At 51.9% G+C, this 17469-nt stretch overlaps 4 protein-coding genes across 4 annotated transcripts; all 4 read left to right on the plus strand.

Annotated features, from left to right (window-relative positions):
* Positions 1-15: 15 nt before the first annotated feature.
* TGME49_207400 (hypothetical protein) lies at positions 16-6921 on the plus strand. Its single transcript, XM_018779388.1, has 5 exons — positions 16-499; positions 1083-1164; positions 2104-2204; positions 2971-3265; positions 3586-6921. The coding sequence occupies exons 1-5, from the start codon at positions 257-259 to the stop codon at positions 4173-4175; spliced, it is 1311 nt and encodes a 436-aa protein (XP_018638517.1). The 5' UTR covers positions 16-256; the 3' UTR covers positions 4176-6921.
* A 228-nt stretch (positions 6922-7149) lies between these two features.
* Positions 7150-8021, plus strand: TGME49_207403 (hypothetical protein). The gene is made up of 2 exons (XM_018779389.1): positions 7150-7356; positions 7752-8021. Exons 1-2 carry the CDS (start codon positions 7172-7174, stop codon positions 7870-7872), a joined length of 306 nt encoding a protein of 101 aa, XP_018638516.1. The 5' UTR covers positions 7150-7171; the 3' UTR covers positions 7873-8021.
* Positions 8022-8653: 632 nt separating this feature from the next.
* On the plus strand, positions 8654-10634 carry TGME49_207407 (hypothetical protein; the record flags this gene model as incomplete). The annotated part of the gene is made up of 5 exons (XM_018779390.1): positions 8654-8900; positions 9260-9322; positions 9835-9984; positions 10024-10097; positions 10548-10634. 5 exons carry the CDS (start codon positions 8654-8656, stop codon positions 10632-10634), a joined length of 621 nt encoding a protein of 206 aa, XP_018638515.1.
* A 200-nt stretch (positions 10635-10834) lies between these two features.
* TGME49_207410 (tetratricopeptide repeat-containing protein) lies at positions 10835-16758 on the plus strand (the record flags this gene model as incomplete). The annotated part of the gene is made up of 9 exons (XM_018779391.1): positions 10835-10972; positions 11565-11672; positions 12081-12258; positions 12792-13190; positions 13660-13888; positions 14053-14208; positions 14933-15026; positions 15387-15550; positions 16257-16758. The coding sequence occupies 9 exons, from the start codon at positions 10835-10837 to the stop codon at positions 16756-16758; spliced, it is 1968 nt and encodes a 655-aa protein (XP_018638514.1).
* Between the last annotated feature and the right edge of the window lie 711 nt (positions 16759-17469).

The raw sequence follows: 17469 nt of genomic DNA on the forward strand, positions 1-17469 counted from the left end.
CCTTGACTTCGGCCTGTGGTTCTGACGTATTTCGGCAGAAAAATCTTCCATTCGGTCTTCTGTTTCTCCGTCCGCTCGCCGTTCCACCCTTCTCGCCAGTTCGTGGCTTCTGCCGTCGTGTGACTCGGGCGCCGGAGAGACGGACAAGGGCAGGTGCGACAGCGTCTGTCAGGTTTCTTCCGTTCTTCTTCGTGGTTTCCTCAGTGTCGTTTCCGCCGCGGTCTCCCGCCCCCTCCAACTTGCTATTGTCGACGCGATGGCGGACCGGAAGGTTCTAGTTAGGTACTACCCGCCCGACTTCGACTTTGACGTGCTGCGACAGAAAAAGCGCGTTCTCTACCGGGCCAAGGAGTTGCAGCACGGCAAGAAGCCGCGTCAAACGGGAATGAGCAAAATTATGCATGTCAGAATGATGTTTCCCTTCACTCTGCAGTGCGCATCCTGCAAAGAATTCGTCTACGTCGGAACGAAATTCAACTCTCGCGTGGAGCGTGTCCAGGTGCGTGTGCATCATGTCGCCAGTTCCTCTTTTTTTACGATCTTCAAGTACAAACATTGAGCTCTTTCAAGCAGTCCAGTGACGTGGCAGTGAACAGAAGTCAAAGGGAACTTGGCTGTCTCCAACGCTCTGTTTTCGGAGACCCCTCCTGTGTATTCCCAGCGACGCTGCTCACGTACCTTCCACGTTTTCTCATACACACTGCGTCAACGCCATACACAGATTCACACAGATCTACCCTTGATCTGGCGAAGGCTGGATCTCCTGCTCCTGTGGCTCGCAGCCTCGAGTTGCGGCCCGCGGAGTCCTCTCTGTCCGCTGTCTCCCTGCGCAAATTTCGTCTCTCTCCAGCCATCTACGCACTCACACACGCACATATCAATTTACCTATCTGCTTCTGTCTGTGTATCTGTCTGCCTCTCTATATCTATTTCCTTATCTACTGACTTTTCTCCATGTCCGTCTCTCCACATCTTTGTGTCCTTATTCGTGGACTCCAAAAAAGGATCCGGACAGAAACCTCAAGAGGCAGCCTCGTGCAGTGGAACGCGCGCCGGACTGTTCGTTCTTTTTCTGTGTACAGGGAGAAGATTATCTTGGCATTGTCAAGTGGCGATTCTACGGACGATGTCCGAACTGCCGGGGAGAGATTTGCTTCAAGACTGGTGAGCTCCCTTCGTGCGCGAAGAGTGAAGATAAAGTTTCTTTTTCCTTTCTCAGTGAAAGTGGGTCCACCCCCTCAAACTGTTGTGTGCATGCCTAGCTCGCATGCAGTTTCGCAGAAACGACTCTATGTGACCGTCTCTGCGGAGAGGTCAGGCTGTCGGGCGAACGGATGCTCCTGTCTGTCTCTGTGTCTATTTATCGACCTATCTATATATGTATGCATGTCTCTCTGTGTGTGTGTAAATTTGTCGAATCTGTGTCAGCGTTCGTCTACATCGCACCTCCGTCTCTCTGTCTACATCTACATCTACGTCTGGCATCCTGTCTCCGTCTCTGTACACTCATTGATCTGTGCTGCAACCTTGTGTTTCTGTCGGCGGAGCGGGTGTGGATTTGAAGGGGACGCAGAGGACAGTCTGATTCGACGAGTGCTTAGCCCATGTCACTCTTTTGAGGGTGCCTCTGCACCCTAGGCGAAGAGGTGCAGCGTGTTCACGGAACGCCTGAAATCCCCGAGAGTATCCCCGTTGCGCCCTTCGTCAGTGCCGAGCCGACTCGCGTTCTCAAACTTCTAGACTCCAGGGAAAGGAGTCCGCTGTGTTGACTCTCACTGTGGTTGTCGGCGACAGCTCGACGAACGACTTGTTCGTCAGGTGTCCAGATTAACCTCTACTGGCGTACATCGAGGAAAGAGAAAGTGGAAAGCCGCCGGAGGGGGGACATTAACACAAACGTGCATGTGAGGGTCTGCTCTGCGCTCTGGCAAGTCTGCATTACATTCCCTTGCACAAGACTGTTGATCCCCGACGACCGGATCGCGTAGCTGGACGACTCAGAAAGAGAATCAGTCAAAGTCCTTTGAACTCATTGAACGAAGAGTCTGCATGCACAAACGTCACCACTCGTCGACAGGGTTCTGAATGTTGCTGTTTCTGCAGATCCAAAGAACGGAGACTATGTGCTCGAGTGGGGGGGCACTAGGACGTATGACCCTATGAGGGATCAACAACTGGCAGAAGAGCGCCTGCGAAAAGAGCGAGTGAGTGCACTTGGCGTGTGTGTTTCTTTCACTCTGGGTCGTCTCGTTTTGGGACAAGTGGCTTGTCTCGGCTTTCTCCGTTCTGCTCTCTTCGCAAATTCGAAAAACGCATGCCCGTTTGTCCACTCTCTTCGCCCTTCCTCGCCTTGTCTACGCGTCTCTCATCTTCTCGTTTTTCCACCGCGTGTCGGACTCTCTTCCAAAGTTGTAAGGCACAGGCTGCATACCACTAGATTGAATACCCTTAACATGATTGTCATGGAGAGCGCAATCGAACTTGGATCCGGTAGCCCCCCACCCCAACCTCCTCGCTTTCCTTCCTGTCTCAGTTTCGCCTGTATTTGGCAGCGGCCTTTTCGCCTCCGCTCTTCTGTGCGTGTCGGATGTCTTCTCGTGACGTGCTGCGGCGCGTTTCTTTTCTTTCTGAAGCTCAATGCTTGGATTTTCTCGTTCCGCCTTCTCAGCGGGGCCCTGAGAAACACAATTCGATATGGACTCTTGTGTTCCAGCAAAGAAACCTTGTCGGAGATACTTGAAACCTATTCCGTGCGAACACAGGTCCTTCGTGCTTTTGCGGTGCTCGCGACCTCGTGTTTCAGCAGGTCACAGACCCTCCACCTGCCTCTATGTGTGTCTTCTTTTGCTCGCGGAGTGCTTGTTCACGTCGCACATGAATTTGACATGTGCGGCACCTGATGTGGAACGAGCCTGTTCAAAGCCTGTTGTCCACGTTCCGGTTTACAACGCGTTTCTCTAACCTCATCAGGAGGAAGAGTTGGAGGGCGACCGCATGAAACAAGTCGAAGCGAAAACATACAACGTGCAGAACGAGCTGGCCGCGCTGGAGCAGCTCGAGGAGCTCAGGAAAATGAATCGCCGCCTGGTCGACCGCGAAGCGGCCACCGAACAGGCTCTCCAGTTTCTGAGACAGAACGAAGTGAACCGCGAGGAAGACGCCGACGAGTGGGACGCCGAGGAGCGGACCGAGTTGATGAAGTTCATGCAGATGCAGCGGGAGCTTCGGGATCGGGAAGACGAAGAGCCGGAGTCTGAGGAGGAGGGTAAGGCGTTTTTCCAGACTCGTGAGGACTTCACAGGAAAAGTGTTGGGCGGAGTAGAAATGGATTCCTGCTGTGCAGAAAAGAGAGGTCAGGGTGCGGTTCTTGTCGAAAACCGGCACCCCCGCGAGCAGTTACAGTGGCTTTCGAATGCATGGCAAGAAACTGAGCGGGTCCAGGCGAGGGGCGCTTCGACGATAAAACGAAGACCCGCGAAGAAGAGCGGCGTGGTCTTTCGCCGTTATGTTATCTTCGAGAACGTGTTTCGCGCGTTTCGCGGGTGAGCTAGAATCTGTGTGGTTCGCCGTTCTTTCTGCATGCAGAGAGCGTCCAAAATCCTAGCGCGCCACGGTCCCGGTCGTCTTCTCCAGGGAACGCCGCAAACACACAGGCAGACAGTCGGGCAAAATCCTCTGACGCACCCTCCCACTCGTCTTTTCCACTTACAAGCTCCTCGTCCCCGGAATCCCGTAGTGAAGCCTCGAGTCCGCGCTCGACAAGGAAAGAGAGAGGAAGCAGTCTGAGTGAGAGCGAGGGCGAGGCGTCGCTAGATGCTGCAAGCCGTAGGGCCGAAGGCTCTCTGGGACTGAAGGCGGAAAGAAAATCTTTTCAACTTGAAAGAGAAGACGCAGACAGGAGGACGCCGCAGAGTGCGCCGAAGGCTCCTGGGACGTCTGCTGCCGGGTCGTCCATGTTCATGCTCACTGCGGTGACTGGCAAGAGTCCACGGCTAGTTGTGAAGAAGAAGAAGGAAGAAAGCGACAGTTTCTCAGATCTCTTAGGCTCCTACGCATCTTCCTCGTCGAGCGACGAAGAAAAGACCGAGACAGACGAGGGTGCTCGGGCGAACGGACGCGAACGAGATTCCAGTGAGACACCAAGCAGCAGCCGCGGCAGTCAGCCACACGCTTAGAGCAGCTCACTTGAAAGGCAGAAAGAAACGTGGGGGAAAATCGATTGGTTAGGGGAAAAACGAAAGTGCTCTAGACTGCGCAAAAAACGGTGAAAACTTGGTCGGACTCAAGGTGCGCATAAGGGAATCAAAACCCGAGTGTGACGGAACGTCTCAGCGGAGAAAAGTGAAGAAGAAAGCCGGACTCGCTTTCTCGAACCTGCTCACTGTTTTGCCATCTGTGGAGGAGCTCCTTGGAGGGCTCGCTGGATGGTTGGGGAATCGACAGCGTGGTTGGGAGACCACGGCTGTAAACTTGTTTTTGATCTTTTTAAGAACGCTTCGTCACAAACTCCGCACACGTGAGGCATCAGTGCCCACGCCGCGTGGACTTGCAAGCGACGAGGAAGCGTGTGCACAAAGTTCGTTGGGCTGGCTTCAGAGACTGTCCCATCAACAAGCCCTTAGTGCAACGTGAAAGCCACTCCTGCAGCTATCCAAGCGTTGTTCTGGCAACTACTCAATCAGGAAAGCAACCTGTGCTGCAAGCATGCCGACCACGGCAATCTGTTGTGTCTCTCCCATTGATTCGGTGAGGCGACGCAATACTGGTATTCTTTTGCTATCAAGTGCGCTGGCACAGAACACAAGTAGGCCAGCCCATCAGCAAATAATCCACACCATAATCTCCCTTGTTTCGGAAAACATATGCGAAACTTCATGCTTTCCTCCTAATGTGCTCGTTCCTCGTAAAAAGTACCGTAGAACCTGGCTCCGCTGGAGCGCTTTGCGCGGACTGTGTTAGTTGATGTCTGCAGGAATTTGATACAGTTCCCACATACGTTCGGGTTATCAGAGGAGCTGACAAACTCCCAGTCTCCCACCAAGAAAGAAATGCCTCTGAGAAACAAACACTCCTCTCGAACAAGCGTACAAAAATGCTGATGGCTGCCAGCCTTCCCCGGGCTACCCTGCACGAAGGACTACCGGACGCACCGTACAGTTCTGAAGGCAGGTGGCAACTTGTGTTCCTGCGCGAATAAACGGCAACCCTTCTCTCATCAGACAAGAATCTTGCCACTGGAGGCAGATATACCCGTGCAGAGCTGTTAGCGTTACCGAGCAGATGAATTTCGATCAAGATCTGCTTCCGCCTTTGCGCCGGAGTGCCCGCACACACCCGCAGAAAGCAAAATGCAAGTGCTTCCACTTCGTACTGACCCAAATCGGCACCGCACGGCCGAGGCAAAATTACGAAAAAAGCGACAGGCTTTGCAAACATCGGCATGACAAAGCCGGAGTCGAAATCCTCCAGTCCAGTTTGCTTTGAGGACCTCCTTAAGCCTGCACAAATGTAGTCAACGAACTGCAACATGACTCAACCCGACAAAAGCGGCATTACCAAATTCATTGTCGCCTTTTCAATTGTAATCGGCATCAGACCCGACACCAGACTGGAATTACACATGCCACGGGGGAACGGGGTTTCGCCGCTCATCTCGGCGAGAGCGGGGTATGAACGAATAACAGCTACTTTGCACGGCAGAACCCCTTACTGTCTTATGCGTCAACACTAAATACAGCTACTCGCATTGACAGCGAGAGGAAATTAGTACACAAATGCTAGTAGGATCAGCACCGGCATGCAGGGAGTAATCAGCTCTGAGATTGCACAGCAAATCTCCTGCCGAAACGCCGCGACGCTTCGCTACATTTACAGTGTGTGCCTGATGAGACAGAGTGGTTACCTGCATAACATCTGCCCAACACATCTGACATTCCTTCATTGACAACATTTCTAGAGACCCGATATCCTTACACAAAACAGCTCTGCGCAAAAAACGCACAGACGCTCTGCCGCGGTCCACGTGAGAGATCTCAACTTGGTCACAGAGACAAATGCCCCATCATCACCGATGCGTCTATGTGAGGCGTAGTAGCATCCAACGCCCTAATCGCTGGCAGTTGGCGGCGCGACGAAAAAAGTCATAGTGGCTCACAGGACATAACTGAGATTCGCCATCGACTTCAGGAAATGCCGGAAATGCCATGAAAAACGATTCACCGGCCAAAAAGCCAGGGAAGGCACACACCGCACCTGTGCCGCTGTTAACTATGCGTCAACATTTTCCTTAGCTCTTCAGAGTCAAGAAGTCTGACGGCGGCAAGCTGCGTTCGTTTTGCATTTTGCAACTCCCGATTGACTTGTTCGCGAAGGCTCGCGGTCATTCGTGGTCGTTGGTTTACGTTTCGTGCGATCCCTCGAGTCTGTTCCATAAGGGCTTTCAAATCTTTACGAGCTTCTTGCCTATCCGCCGTGACACTGGCCTTGGCCGCAGAAGCTTCGTTCGCTGCTAAAATTAGTTCCCTAAATGCAACAGGCTCGCCACGTTTCTCCCTTTCAACGAGCCCGCTGTACCTGGTAATAGGTCCACTTGCTGTTTCCATACGGAACCGGAGCAGGTCCGAATTAAAGTTCACAGCTTCCATCCTTGCTTTCAGGTTTAGTAATTCTGATCGCAATACAGGATCATCACTTGCGGAGGCAGCACACGCGCATATGGCGTAGAAAGCTGCAGCCAGAAAAGCGACGTTGGGTGTCGACATGAAGTGAACCACCATCTTACCTCTGCCGAATGGAAGTTTATCGGAAACCGCACCCATGGACATGAGAAACAGAAGCACCATCACCGATGTACAGCGTAGCAATGATGACAAAAATCTCAACGAACAATCGACTGTGGAACAGACATTGTCGAACAGAAACATAAACTCGTGGCAAGCTATCTCAGGTGAAGTTGAGCACATGGAGAGAGACACAACGTCAGTCCGCGACGCCCGTCACAAACGTTTTTGAGACGCGAACATCCGCGATAGACAAGCGACTCGATCGGGTAGCTAGACAAGACATTATCTGGGTCTAACGACAAAACGTAACGCGTCTGCGCTTTGTCGTTGGAAGAAGTATTAAACACGTAGTCAGGGGGGTTCATTTATTTCATGTTAGATCAAGGCTGATGGTGTGGATCAAACTGTTCCGGGGAGCCTCACAGACTCAGCGTTGGGAGATGTTCAGCAATCGCAAGTTTTCAGCTTTAACAATAGCTCCTTTCGGCACTACGCTACTGTGGCAGTTGTCAGATAGACGTTACGCGATTGTGTGCAACTCTCAGTTCCACCCTTTCTTCATAGTGTTGTTTGGGTAAGCAGTGATGTGACTGCGGGGCCGGTGTCTGAGCGAATGACGCAAGATCCTGTGTGACAGGAGGCTGGCCCTCTCTGTAAACATTCATTTGCCAGGAACAAAACTGCAACGCTGGGCACCTTGCAGACTTTTGAATCCCTTTTATCTCTCAAACGGTTCAGACAGCCTTAGACGCTATATTCTAATAACATGAGGCATACGCAGCTGGTTGAGGGGGAACTTTCTTTTGTCGGATAGCTCTCTACTCTGTCGTGTGCATCACCCGACGGCAAGAGTGTGGAATTCATCGAGCCAGTCCACCAAATGAGCGTCTGACGTATTTGGCCCCACTGGGCGAATCAACGCGGCGGCATGGCGACGGGACGCTGGTATTTTTCTTCATTTCCTTTCAGGAAGTTTAACATGCAGCACGCGGCCGCAAACTCCTGCATTCAAGCAGAAGGGACCCCACGTCGATGGTTGTATGCAGCCCTCCTCCTTGCAGCGCATGCACTCGGTATCGACTTGTTTTAAACAGTCAAAACGAAACCACGTACAGCTGCAAATGTCCATAGCAACGTCCTGTCGATAGTCAGGTCCTCGGCTGGTGCCTTCTACCCACCAGAACTACACAGACCCGGCTGCGAATTCATGCCTTCGGTGAAAACTCCCTGACACGAGGCAGCATTCTTTTCTGAGTCGATAGTAGGGGTGGGATAATTTGCGTCAAAAAGCAATGCCGCTTTCACAGCTGGTCGACCTTGTCGATAGCAGCTTACTAAGCAATCTCTCCAAGTTGACACCGGTGGAAATTACCAACGCAGAAGAAACGTAGGCCGATGACAAAGATCTGCACGCCCCACGTCCAGTCCGACAGAATACTGGAGGGCATCTCCGAGCTGAATTCGGTGAAAACCAGAATCAGTTCTCCGGAGGCTGAGAAAACAGAACGTCGGGAGAGTGCATGCGTTCGAGTTTTCGCTGATACCAGGAAATCAGGCACAACAACAACTTCGGTGCTTCCGGCTGTTCCTCGAAGAAGTCATGCCTACTTGAGTCTGGTAGGGGTTTTCTCGAGCGCATCCGCGGTTTAGATGCGCATCATTAGTAACCAAGTGACACAAAACTCAGTATTAGTCATATCTCTCGTTATATGCCTTTGACTCCTGAGCAAACGCGTTCACAAAACTTGCATGTCAACGTCAACAGACCCCGGCGCAGGAACCGCCACCTGGCCTAGTTCCGTCAAACACCAACGGTAAAGTGTGGTTGATGGACACTGGCCTCAGGTGTTTGTGCGTCAACAGCCCCAAAAATGATCGGAGGTTCCCAGGAGGGTCGGCCCCTCTTTTCTCAACACGAAACGGCCTGTTGCCGGGCAGAGGCCCAAGAAACCCAGCGAGCAGAGCCTCCTGCTGAAGCCTCACCAGATCAGTATGACTTCAGTCACGTGGGCTCAAGAAGATTCATGTCCCTGCTCACACGAAGGGCGCCAGCGATATCTGCCTCTTCCTGTGAAGGGAGTAAGCGCGCAGCCGCAGATCCCTCAGCATCTCAACCAAGTCAGCAAGAATAGTATGGTTAGCTTTCACAGTAGTGACTGAGAAATTATATTGCTTCCCCTCGAGGAGCCGGGCCCGCGACTGTGGCTTCGCATAGCGAAGGTGTAAAGACTTGTAAATCATCTCTGGTATTATCATTCAAATCAGTTCCTGCGAGTCCATATGCCGCACTTCAGCAGTGACTAGGGTTCTCTGTTCCCTGTGTCCTCCTAGGCCTCTCGTGACAATGTGTGCCTGCCCGAAGCGCCATGCCCCTCAATTAAAACGTGAGGATCGGCTTCCTTATATCCCAGTGGTAAGTTTTCGTCCCAGTTTGTCTCGACACTGTTGAATTCGTTCCACATCGTTGGTACTTGCAGGCATATGGCGATTGGCAACTGGATATAGTGGTCGCATTGTTACAACTCTGCCATCTGCGCACGGTGATCGAGTACCTCCGACAGCCGGTGGTGCCAGAGCTTCCAATGCACCTCCAATCAGTGTTGGTCTGACTTCTAACGGCGCAGCAGACTACACACTCCAGACAAGACGACTGAGTAGCTCCCTGGTCTTGCCCAGCTTTAGCACAGGAAATGAAGGAAATTCAGTACCTGATGACAGAACAAACGGCCCCGAGCAAGCAGCCTCTGAAGGCAACAAGACCTCAGGCACGGCGCTGTCCCTTGTGATCCAAATCGAAAGCCGGAAATGAGATCAAATGTTGAAAGTCCGAAGAAGACAAAAGTAGAGTTTCCTCTGCCGTCGCATAGCGGGTTTTCAACCAGTACAAGTTTCACTTTTTAATTGACAGATACGTACGAAGGTGAACCGAAGTCAAGACGAGTTATGTCGTCTGCCTTATCGTTCAGCTTTGCTATATCTCAACGAAACGCGTGTATCTGTTTCATTACCTCTAACACCTTTCGTAGAGACTGGTCCCACTGTCTCTGTCCAGCTCGCTACGCCATTTGTCAAGCCGAAGAAGAGGTCCGCTCGTTGCTCGAGGCCAGTGTAACCGCGGCAAACGAAGGGAAATCTCACGAAGCCCTTGGTGCCGGAATCCAAGCCGTTAAGAAAGAAAGACACCTTCGAAAACTACTGAGGCGTCACCAACAGGAGAGACAGACCTCAACAAGCTCCGGAGAAGCGCATCTTTTACAGCGCCATGATCCCGAGCTGACGTTCGCTGTTGTCCTCAACCTGGCGAACCGGCATCAAGTGAGATGAATGAGTAATCAAGAGGTTGAGGGGGCTGGGAGACTCAGCGTACTGAGCCCCTTCACTGTATATCTAAACTAGTCGATGTTAGGTAGAAATTTGAGTGGTCTTATTACACTAAAAACAGATTCGACCGCATCACGCCTAGCTATCCGATTTCGTCTCTTGCTCATTTGCGTCACCGACAGCCTCATCTGAAATAACATGTTGTCATTTGGTTGCATTCGCTAATGACACAACCGTCCCTTCGCTGAACTCATACCACAAGAATCAGGATTTAAGAGAGGAAGTCCCATTTGAAGGCGCATATTTCGAAACAGTATTGTTTTTGTGCTCAAGGAGATTTGCTTCAACATCGGGCTGCCTTGTCTCACTCTCATGTCCCTGTTCGTTATTACTAACAATGCACTGAGTCCCACCTGAAGGCTCTTCCCCCGCTGCGCACAACAGGCTTGTCAAAACTTTCCCGAAGCTATCTCAGCATACGGCTCGCTGATGCGTCAGTACAGGAACACGGCTGAGACAAGCGCCTTGTAGGTGGCTCAACAAAGAACTGCGTTAGCAGATGCGTCTATGAGTTTTCTGTCATTGACACTAGAAATATGAGCAAGCGTCGGCACAGTAAATGCTGGACTCAGCTCAACAGCTCGTCGTTTCTGTTTTTGCCTCACGGGGGGGTGTTTGAGAGGCGATTCCTGAATAGGAAGTTGAAGAGTTCAAGTTTTCTTTCTGGGTTGATGCACGAGGGAATTGTTCTTTTCTGTCGACTGCGTGCTGTCCGTAGCGTCCGGGTTAACATTGGCAACATTTACCTCGCCCAAGGCAGGCACGGCGAGGCTCTGAAGATGTACCACATCGCCTTGGATTCGACTCCGGTACGGCAAATGGTGCTGAGCGGGACCCTGACAAACTTTTGACAGCAATATAAGTTCCACAGGCAATTCTCCTGACTACACTATCGCTTTGTACTGCTCTCGAGGACCTGCAGCCTCCAGGATCCCTCTGGGGCCAGAGATCGGCATCGAAAGACAAGCCGTGCCTAAAAGCTTGCTAGGACTGTACCCCGAGGTCAAGCTTGGCCATGGGGGTTGGCAGTGACCAGCTGTCGCTTAACGTTACTGATCCTCGACATGACTATGTAGCCACATTGACGCCAGCGCCGACGCCTCCGCATCTGTTCGTAGCATGTATTCTTCATTCACAAGCCAGGACGTTTGTCGTACTTTCGCGGAAAACTCAATTCTAAGACAAGACGTCTGACGCTGCTCCAACCAACGTGTCACCGATTGATCTCCGTTCAGGAAGGTATCAACACATCTATGTACACACGTGTTTCCTTAACGCACAGCAAACAATGTGGGTTCACATTGAGGTACAGAATGGCACGGCAGAGTGCCTACGTGGCACGATCGCCTAACTACAGCGAGGCACGTCGATGATTGGAGCGTGTGTGCGGTGCTCCTGAAGGCAAACAGCAATTTTCTCCGTTGCAAGTTACTGAAGACAATTGGGGACGCATACTTCCTCGCAGGAAAGTTTACGGAGGCAACAGCAACATACGAACAGCTTCTCAAAGTAGGTCAAGTGCTACTCATGTCTGAAGAATGCTTTCCTCCGTCCTCCTCCTCGGGCAAATACCTTGTGTGGGCGAACCGGAGGACGTGTCTTTTTAACTCGCATACTCGCGTAACTCCGGACCTCTCGGTTGCCAGATACACTAAACGGCATCTGCACGCCCCCCTTGATGCAGACTGGCAGCAGGTACCTTTCTTGGACTCTGCGATCGTGCTTGTCAATATCCGCAACATTCTCTAAACGTCCGGGGTTTTGGAAAAAAGCCTCAAACTGTGTCGGATGGGGATTGGTTGCGTGTCGCGCGTAGCCAAGATGACTAGCCGCTGTTAAGAGGGTGCCGATCAAGACTCTCCGTCGCTCGGCAGTTTTTCTGGGTGGAATGTTGGGGGTCTGTACCCCGGTGATCAGGTCCGAGCGCAACTGGGCTGGAGCGTCTCAGCCTTCTTGCCACGTGGCCTTCGAGGTCCCAGCCGCTGTGTCTCTGTCGAGAGCGAGAGTCTAAACCTGCTTCTGTGTTACTATGCCGCCGGGAACAAAGCGAAGATGCAAGAGCACTTCTTGCACATGCTTGTTATGCAGGACGACAGTAAGAATGCTGACTCTCAATCACACCCTTTTGCTGTTGGATTGCTCGACTATGGACGAGTCGTACCTCACATTTGTCTCCGGTGAAGGTGACCACAGCTTGGTTTCCTCCGTTGTTGGCTGCGAGCACACCCTATGATGTGGAAAAGCGGGGGCCTCCCCTATACGATTGCCACTATGTTCGGCGCGTGTACGAGAACATAACGTTTCGTTAGTTCGCCAGAACACACGCTGCTAGTACCTCCACAAGCCCACTTTTTCCCGGTGTTGCCAGTTTACCAAGCGACGTCGCACCAGCTCATCAGCTCCAGATTGCGAAATACCTGTTTCACTTCCGAGTAAGTGAATGCCTTTCGGGGTTTGAATCCATGGTGCCACGTTCTATCTGACTTCTTTTTCTGTGTTTTGCAGTCATTTTTTGCGGGATGGTCTCCCTTTCTAGAAAGCTGGAGAGCCGAACTGCATTGCTTGACCCGCCATAGCCACGTGCGTGTTTGTCCCTGCCTGTGATGCGCTTTCCCTCGACTTTCCCAGTGTCGGGCACAGATGAACTGGTTGAGGATGATGAGGATGACGACGAGGATCAGCTCTCGCCTTCGTCGATGTCTCCGCTTATCGTCGCAGCGCAGAGCGCTTCTTTCTGCGGTGCTTCCTCGTGTTGCCCGTTCCCTGACAACTCACCGAATCATGGTGCTGCTTGTTCTCCTCCATCGTCACAAAACTCATCATCCAGTGGAGCGGACTTATCCCCTGCATCCGGGGAGCCAGACGGTTTCACTCAATTGATCTGCCAGCGACGTAAACAGACCTACCGGAGACTGGTTTTGGCAGGTGGCCTCATTGCGCAAGCCCTGGCCGGGAATGTCACAGGATCTCTTGCTGCGAATTTGCAGTCCGCATTCGACTGGGTAATCGAATGTTTCAGAAGCCATGGTGCGAAAGCCACCTATTGTGCCTGGAGGTGTCTTTGCGTAGTCAGGAAGCACTGGCAGCATGGCAGGGACACGCTTATTTGGGATGAGAAACTGCTACGGCACCTACTTCGTGATGTATCTCTACGTGAGACACTACGCGGGCGTGTGGGGCATCTCCGGTCCGTTGCAGTCTCAATTCAGTTTAGCAGATTGTGCTGGTTGACATGCCAGGGAATGCGTCAAGGGTGACTTTTCCGCTGGTGTCAAAGCGTAGACAGCACGTGACAATCAGACACAAGCTAGCGGGACACGCTTCGAGACCCAGGAGATATCCCCTGTTTCGTGTGCAACAGAGGTTTTTATGAACGACGCGACTTTTTCAGAGTTCAAAAGCTCCGCCTGTTGTCCGCATTCGGTCTGCTTGCTACCCGGCGACAAGCAGAAACGCTTAGAACAATTTGTGAGAAACGCATTGATGTACCTTTCAGGGTACAGAGAGCTGGCATACGAGATCGAGATGCACAAGGCCAACGCACTTTTGCGCCTGAAATGCGGGGTGGATACGGCGGTGAAGATCTACAGAAGCTTTGAACACGTTGAACGGCACCATGCAGTTCTGACGCCGCGAGCCTCGACGAATCTATCCTTCATTTACATTCTCGAAAACGACCTCCCGCAGGCCACGAAATACGCTGATATCGCTCTCTCTGCGGACCGGTGAGCCACCGACGTCGGCTGTGCCTTCCCGTTACAGTCGCTGTTTGCAGTTTGGATCAACGCGTTCCTGTTTGTAAAAACAGATCCCGAACCATGAGCGAAAATGTCACAGACACACTGGGGGATGCAACACAAACCATTCTGCCATTTTCGACACATTGCAGGTACAACGCACATGCTCTCGTTAACAAGGGGTGCTGCCTACTCCTCGCCGGCAAGCGACAGGAAGCGCGACACCACTTCCTGGAGGCACTTGGGCTCGATGCTGAGTGTGTTGAGGCCCTCTACAATTTTGGCCTTGCCTGCAAAATCGATGACCAGTAAGTTTAAGACCAAGAGCGTTCTTCACATTGCGAAAAGATGTTGTTATCTCGTGGGTAGCGCCACGTCAGAGCAGCGCGTCTACACGCAAGACAGTGAACCTTTGCCCGCTCACATGGTTAAAGAAACTAGACTTCAGACCAGACATTAGTTGAACCGAAAGCAATATGGAGACAGCGATGGAAGCGCCCCTGCTCTCTTTCAACCTACTTAACAGGAGTCTCAGCGGCAGCACTTGCTCCGAAAACAGAGGATTCAGAGGCGGGGAAGGAAACGACTGCGCTTTCTAGAAACATGCATGTCCCAGTTCACACAGCAGCTTATTGTGTACAAACACAGTCCGCAGCGACCAATCTGAATTGTTGCTCTGAAGTTTCCAACCGTCAAACAAGGCGCCGTGCTACCATGAAACCAGTAAACTGTAGTACTTTGGGAAAATCCAAAGACACAGTTTTTGTATAGAATCTTCTTGGAACCATTGACAATATTGCACCCATACTTTGTCGAAGCAGTGTGGATAATGATCCACCCTACACTCTATCTACCTGAGTTAGCAGGCCCATCAAAATCACAGCAGAAGAACCTTCGTCGGCCGCATCAGGTTCCAAGTGTGTTGGACTCGTGCGCAAAACCCTCTTTGTAATTTTCCTTCAACTCCCTTTTCGGCGGCATGCTCTCCACAGTCCACTGTCCCTGCTGTGGTATCTCGGACCTCGGCGGCAGACTTGACGAGGCTCTAGAGGCATTCTCAAGGTTCAACCAAATCCTTCCGAGTCAGCCCGAGGTTCTGTACCACCTCGGGGATATCAGCGAGTCTGTAAGTGGAGAAAAAACTCTCCTTTTATCTGAAGCCGAGACCGGTCAAGACATCGTTGCCGATCCAGGGGTCTTTCCGCGCAAACCTACTCCGTTTTCACAGAGAACGGAGATTCCAAATAAGAGAAAAAATCGTGCGGCATCCCTGCGTAGAGTGTCTCCCGCTCCATGTCACTCGAGCAGAACTGCAGTGGTATTTCTGGAAATAAAAGTGCGGACATCCCTTCGTCTCGGATGAACATTCATAATGTGTCAGAGACGTGGCAAGCATTCATGTGAACCCTCCACCGAGGGTCAGTGCCGCATGCTTTCGCCGAAATAAACGCAGCCGCTAATGTGATCGGATGTTCGCTTGTTCCAGATGGGTCAGTACGAGAAAACGATGGAGTGGTTTTCGCTGCTCACATCTCCTGGAGTTCGGCCGACGGATGCCCGCATCCTGGGACGCATGGGTGCAGCGGCGGCCGCCCATTCTCAAGACGACGAGGATAAACAAGCGCTCCACTATTTCCTCAGCTCATACAGGTAGTGATGAACTACAAGTTTCAAAGAAATCGACCGTTCTTCAGCGACCTGGAGTGTGTTGCTGGCTCCGCATGACTGTGTCTCAAGCTGCTGCCTACGGAAATACAAACAAATGATCAGCTAACTCTTCCGAACTCAAATCGAGTAGACGAAGACACCGCAGTCCCGAGTCAGGACAGTCCCTAGGATACTTAAGGCGATTAGAAGTAGTACTGTTGTCGAAGCAGTTAACCCCACAGTGTGTTTTTCCAACATTCCTGTCCGGTTGTGGCATTGCCTCCCAACTGAAACAGAGTCCCTCCGTGTTCGATATCGCAGTCGCGCGAGCGTCATCACCAAGTAGAAGCGCCAAGCTGTGGATGAATGCGAATTCTGAAGTTCAACTCTTATGACACCACAACATATACATGCCCCCTCCGCCATTCGTTTACTGTGTTTACCACGGAGTGTCAAAACACAATATCAAGTCCGGATGCTTTTCCGACGCGGGATTCGTATCGCAGTGCGGATCTCCACAGTGACACGATGCACCGTGACCTCCATTCATCCCCTCTCGGCAATATCCGTTCTAAAACCCTGTATGAAGCCCGTGTAATCAATCTTCCTTCCATGTTCAAAGACAAAGACGTTTGTTCTTCGTCTGTGCAAGCACTTTCCCTCCCAAGTACTGGACATCCGCCGCCGCATTTTGTCCGCTTTTCCTCAGCTACTACCCGTACTCGGTGGATGTCATCACGTGGCTCGGCGTGTACTTCGTGAAGCAGCAGCTGTTTGACAAGGCCGCAGAGTTTTTCCACCGCGCGGCAGCTCTGCAACCTGCAGAACCTAAGTGGCTGCTCATGGTCGCGTCCTGCTACCGCCGAAGCGAGAATTTCCCTCTCGCTCTCGCCCTATACAAAAAGGTGCACCGCGAGCACCCGGCTGACGTCGAGTGCCTCCGGTGTCTAGTCACCGTCTGCAAAGAAATGCGGATCCCGGACGACCAGTATGCGGCGCTCCTGCGAAAAGCAGAAAATGCGCAGCAGATAATTTACGGGCTTCAGCCCCGCGGTGCGTCTTCTGCACGTCTGGAGGAACGACAACCAATAGTCCAGAGTGGGAGGACGACGCAGATCCGCTCCCTGGGAGCGCGACAGAAAACGCTGGCGCTAACTGACGGCGCGGCACCAGAAGAGGATATGGCGATCATAGAGAACTTGGTTTTCTGATTCTCTTGGCTGGAGCAGCGCAGTTCCAGAAGCAACATCGAAATCTTTCTTGGCAGACTGAGAAGCTGCCATCTTGTACCTTCCTATCGGCGTGGCTCTCTGCTTGCGCGAACCCAGTTCGGGTCTGGGGTAAACGCTACCGATCATTCAGAACAGATGCTTTGAGTTGCTGACACAGAATCCAGTAGACAACATGGGATGCACCAGGAACTGGACCCTCGGACAACTGTGGAAACGAGGAATCAGAAAAAGGGTGGAACAGGTGGAATAGCCAGGCTTTGAAGAACTGGCTTTAAAAAAGCATAAAAGACAGATGGGGCAGCCTGGACGGATCTTGGAGAACGGCGATTCTGAGTTGAAAATGACTTTTTTTCTGGAGTAACAAAACGGAACCTGATTGTTCTCTCGAGGCTCCACGTTCGCAAAGAATGAACATCTCCAAAGGAGCGGGTTGAACCTCGTGACGGACAGAAACCTTTCCATAAAAACACAATTTTTCACTTCTGTGTTTGTTGGACTGCGTGAACGAAACGAACCAAGCTCGCTACGTGTTTCGCGCTTGACTGCACTGCTGCGCAGAGTAAATTCATAGATATCTCTCTCTATTTAATTGCATATAGGTGAGCATTTCTTGTAGGGTGGTGGGTCTGAAAACAGCGCGCAGAAGGATGAGTGCTGCGAGGAACCACGCTGGGTGTCGAAAGCAGCTGA

Source organism: Toxoplasma gondii, chromosome Ib (assembly GCF_000006565.2).
Source record: "Toxoplasma gondii ME49 chromosome Ib, whole genome shotgun sequence".
Lineage (NCBI taxonomy): Eukaryota > Apicomplexa > Conoidasida > Eucoccidiorida > Sarcocystidae > Toxoplasma > Toxoplasma gondii.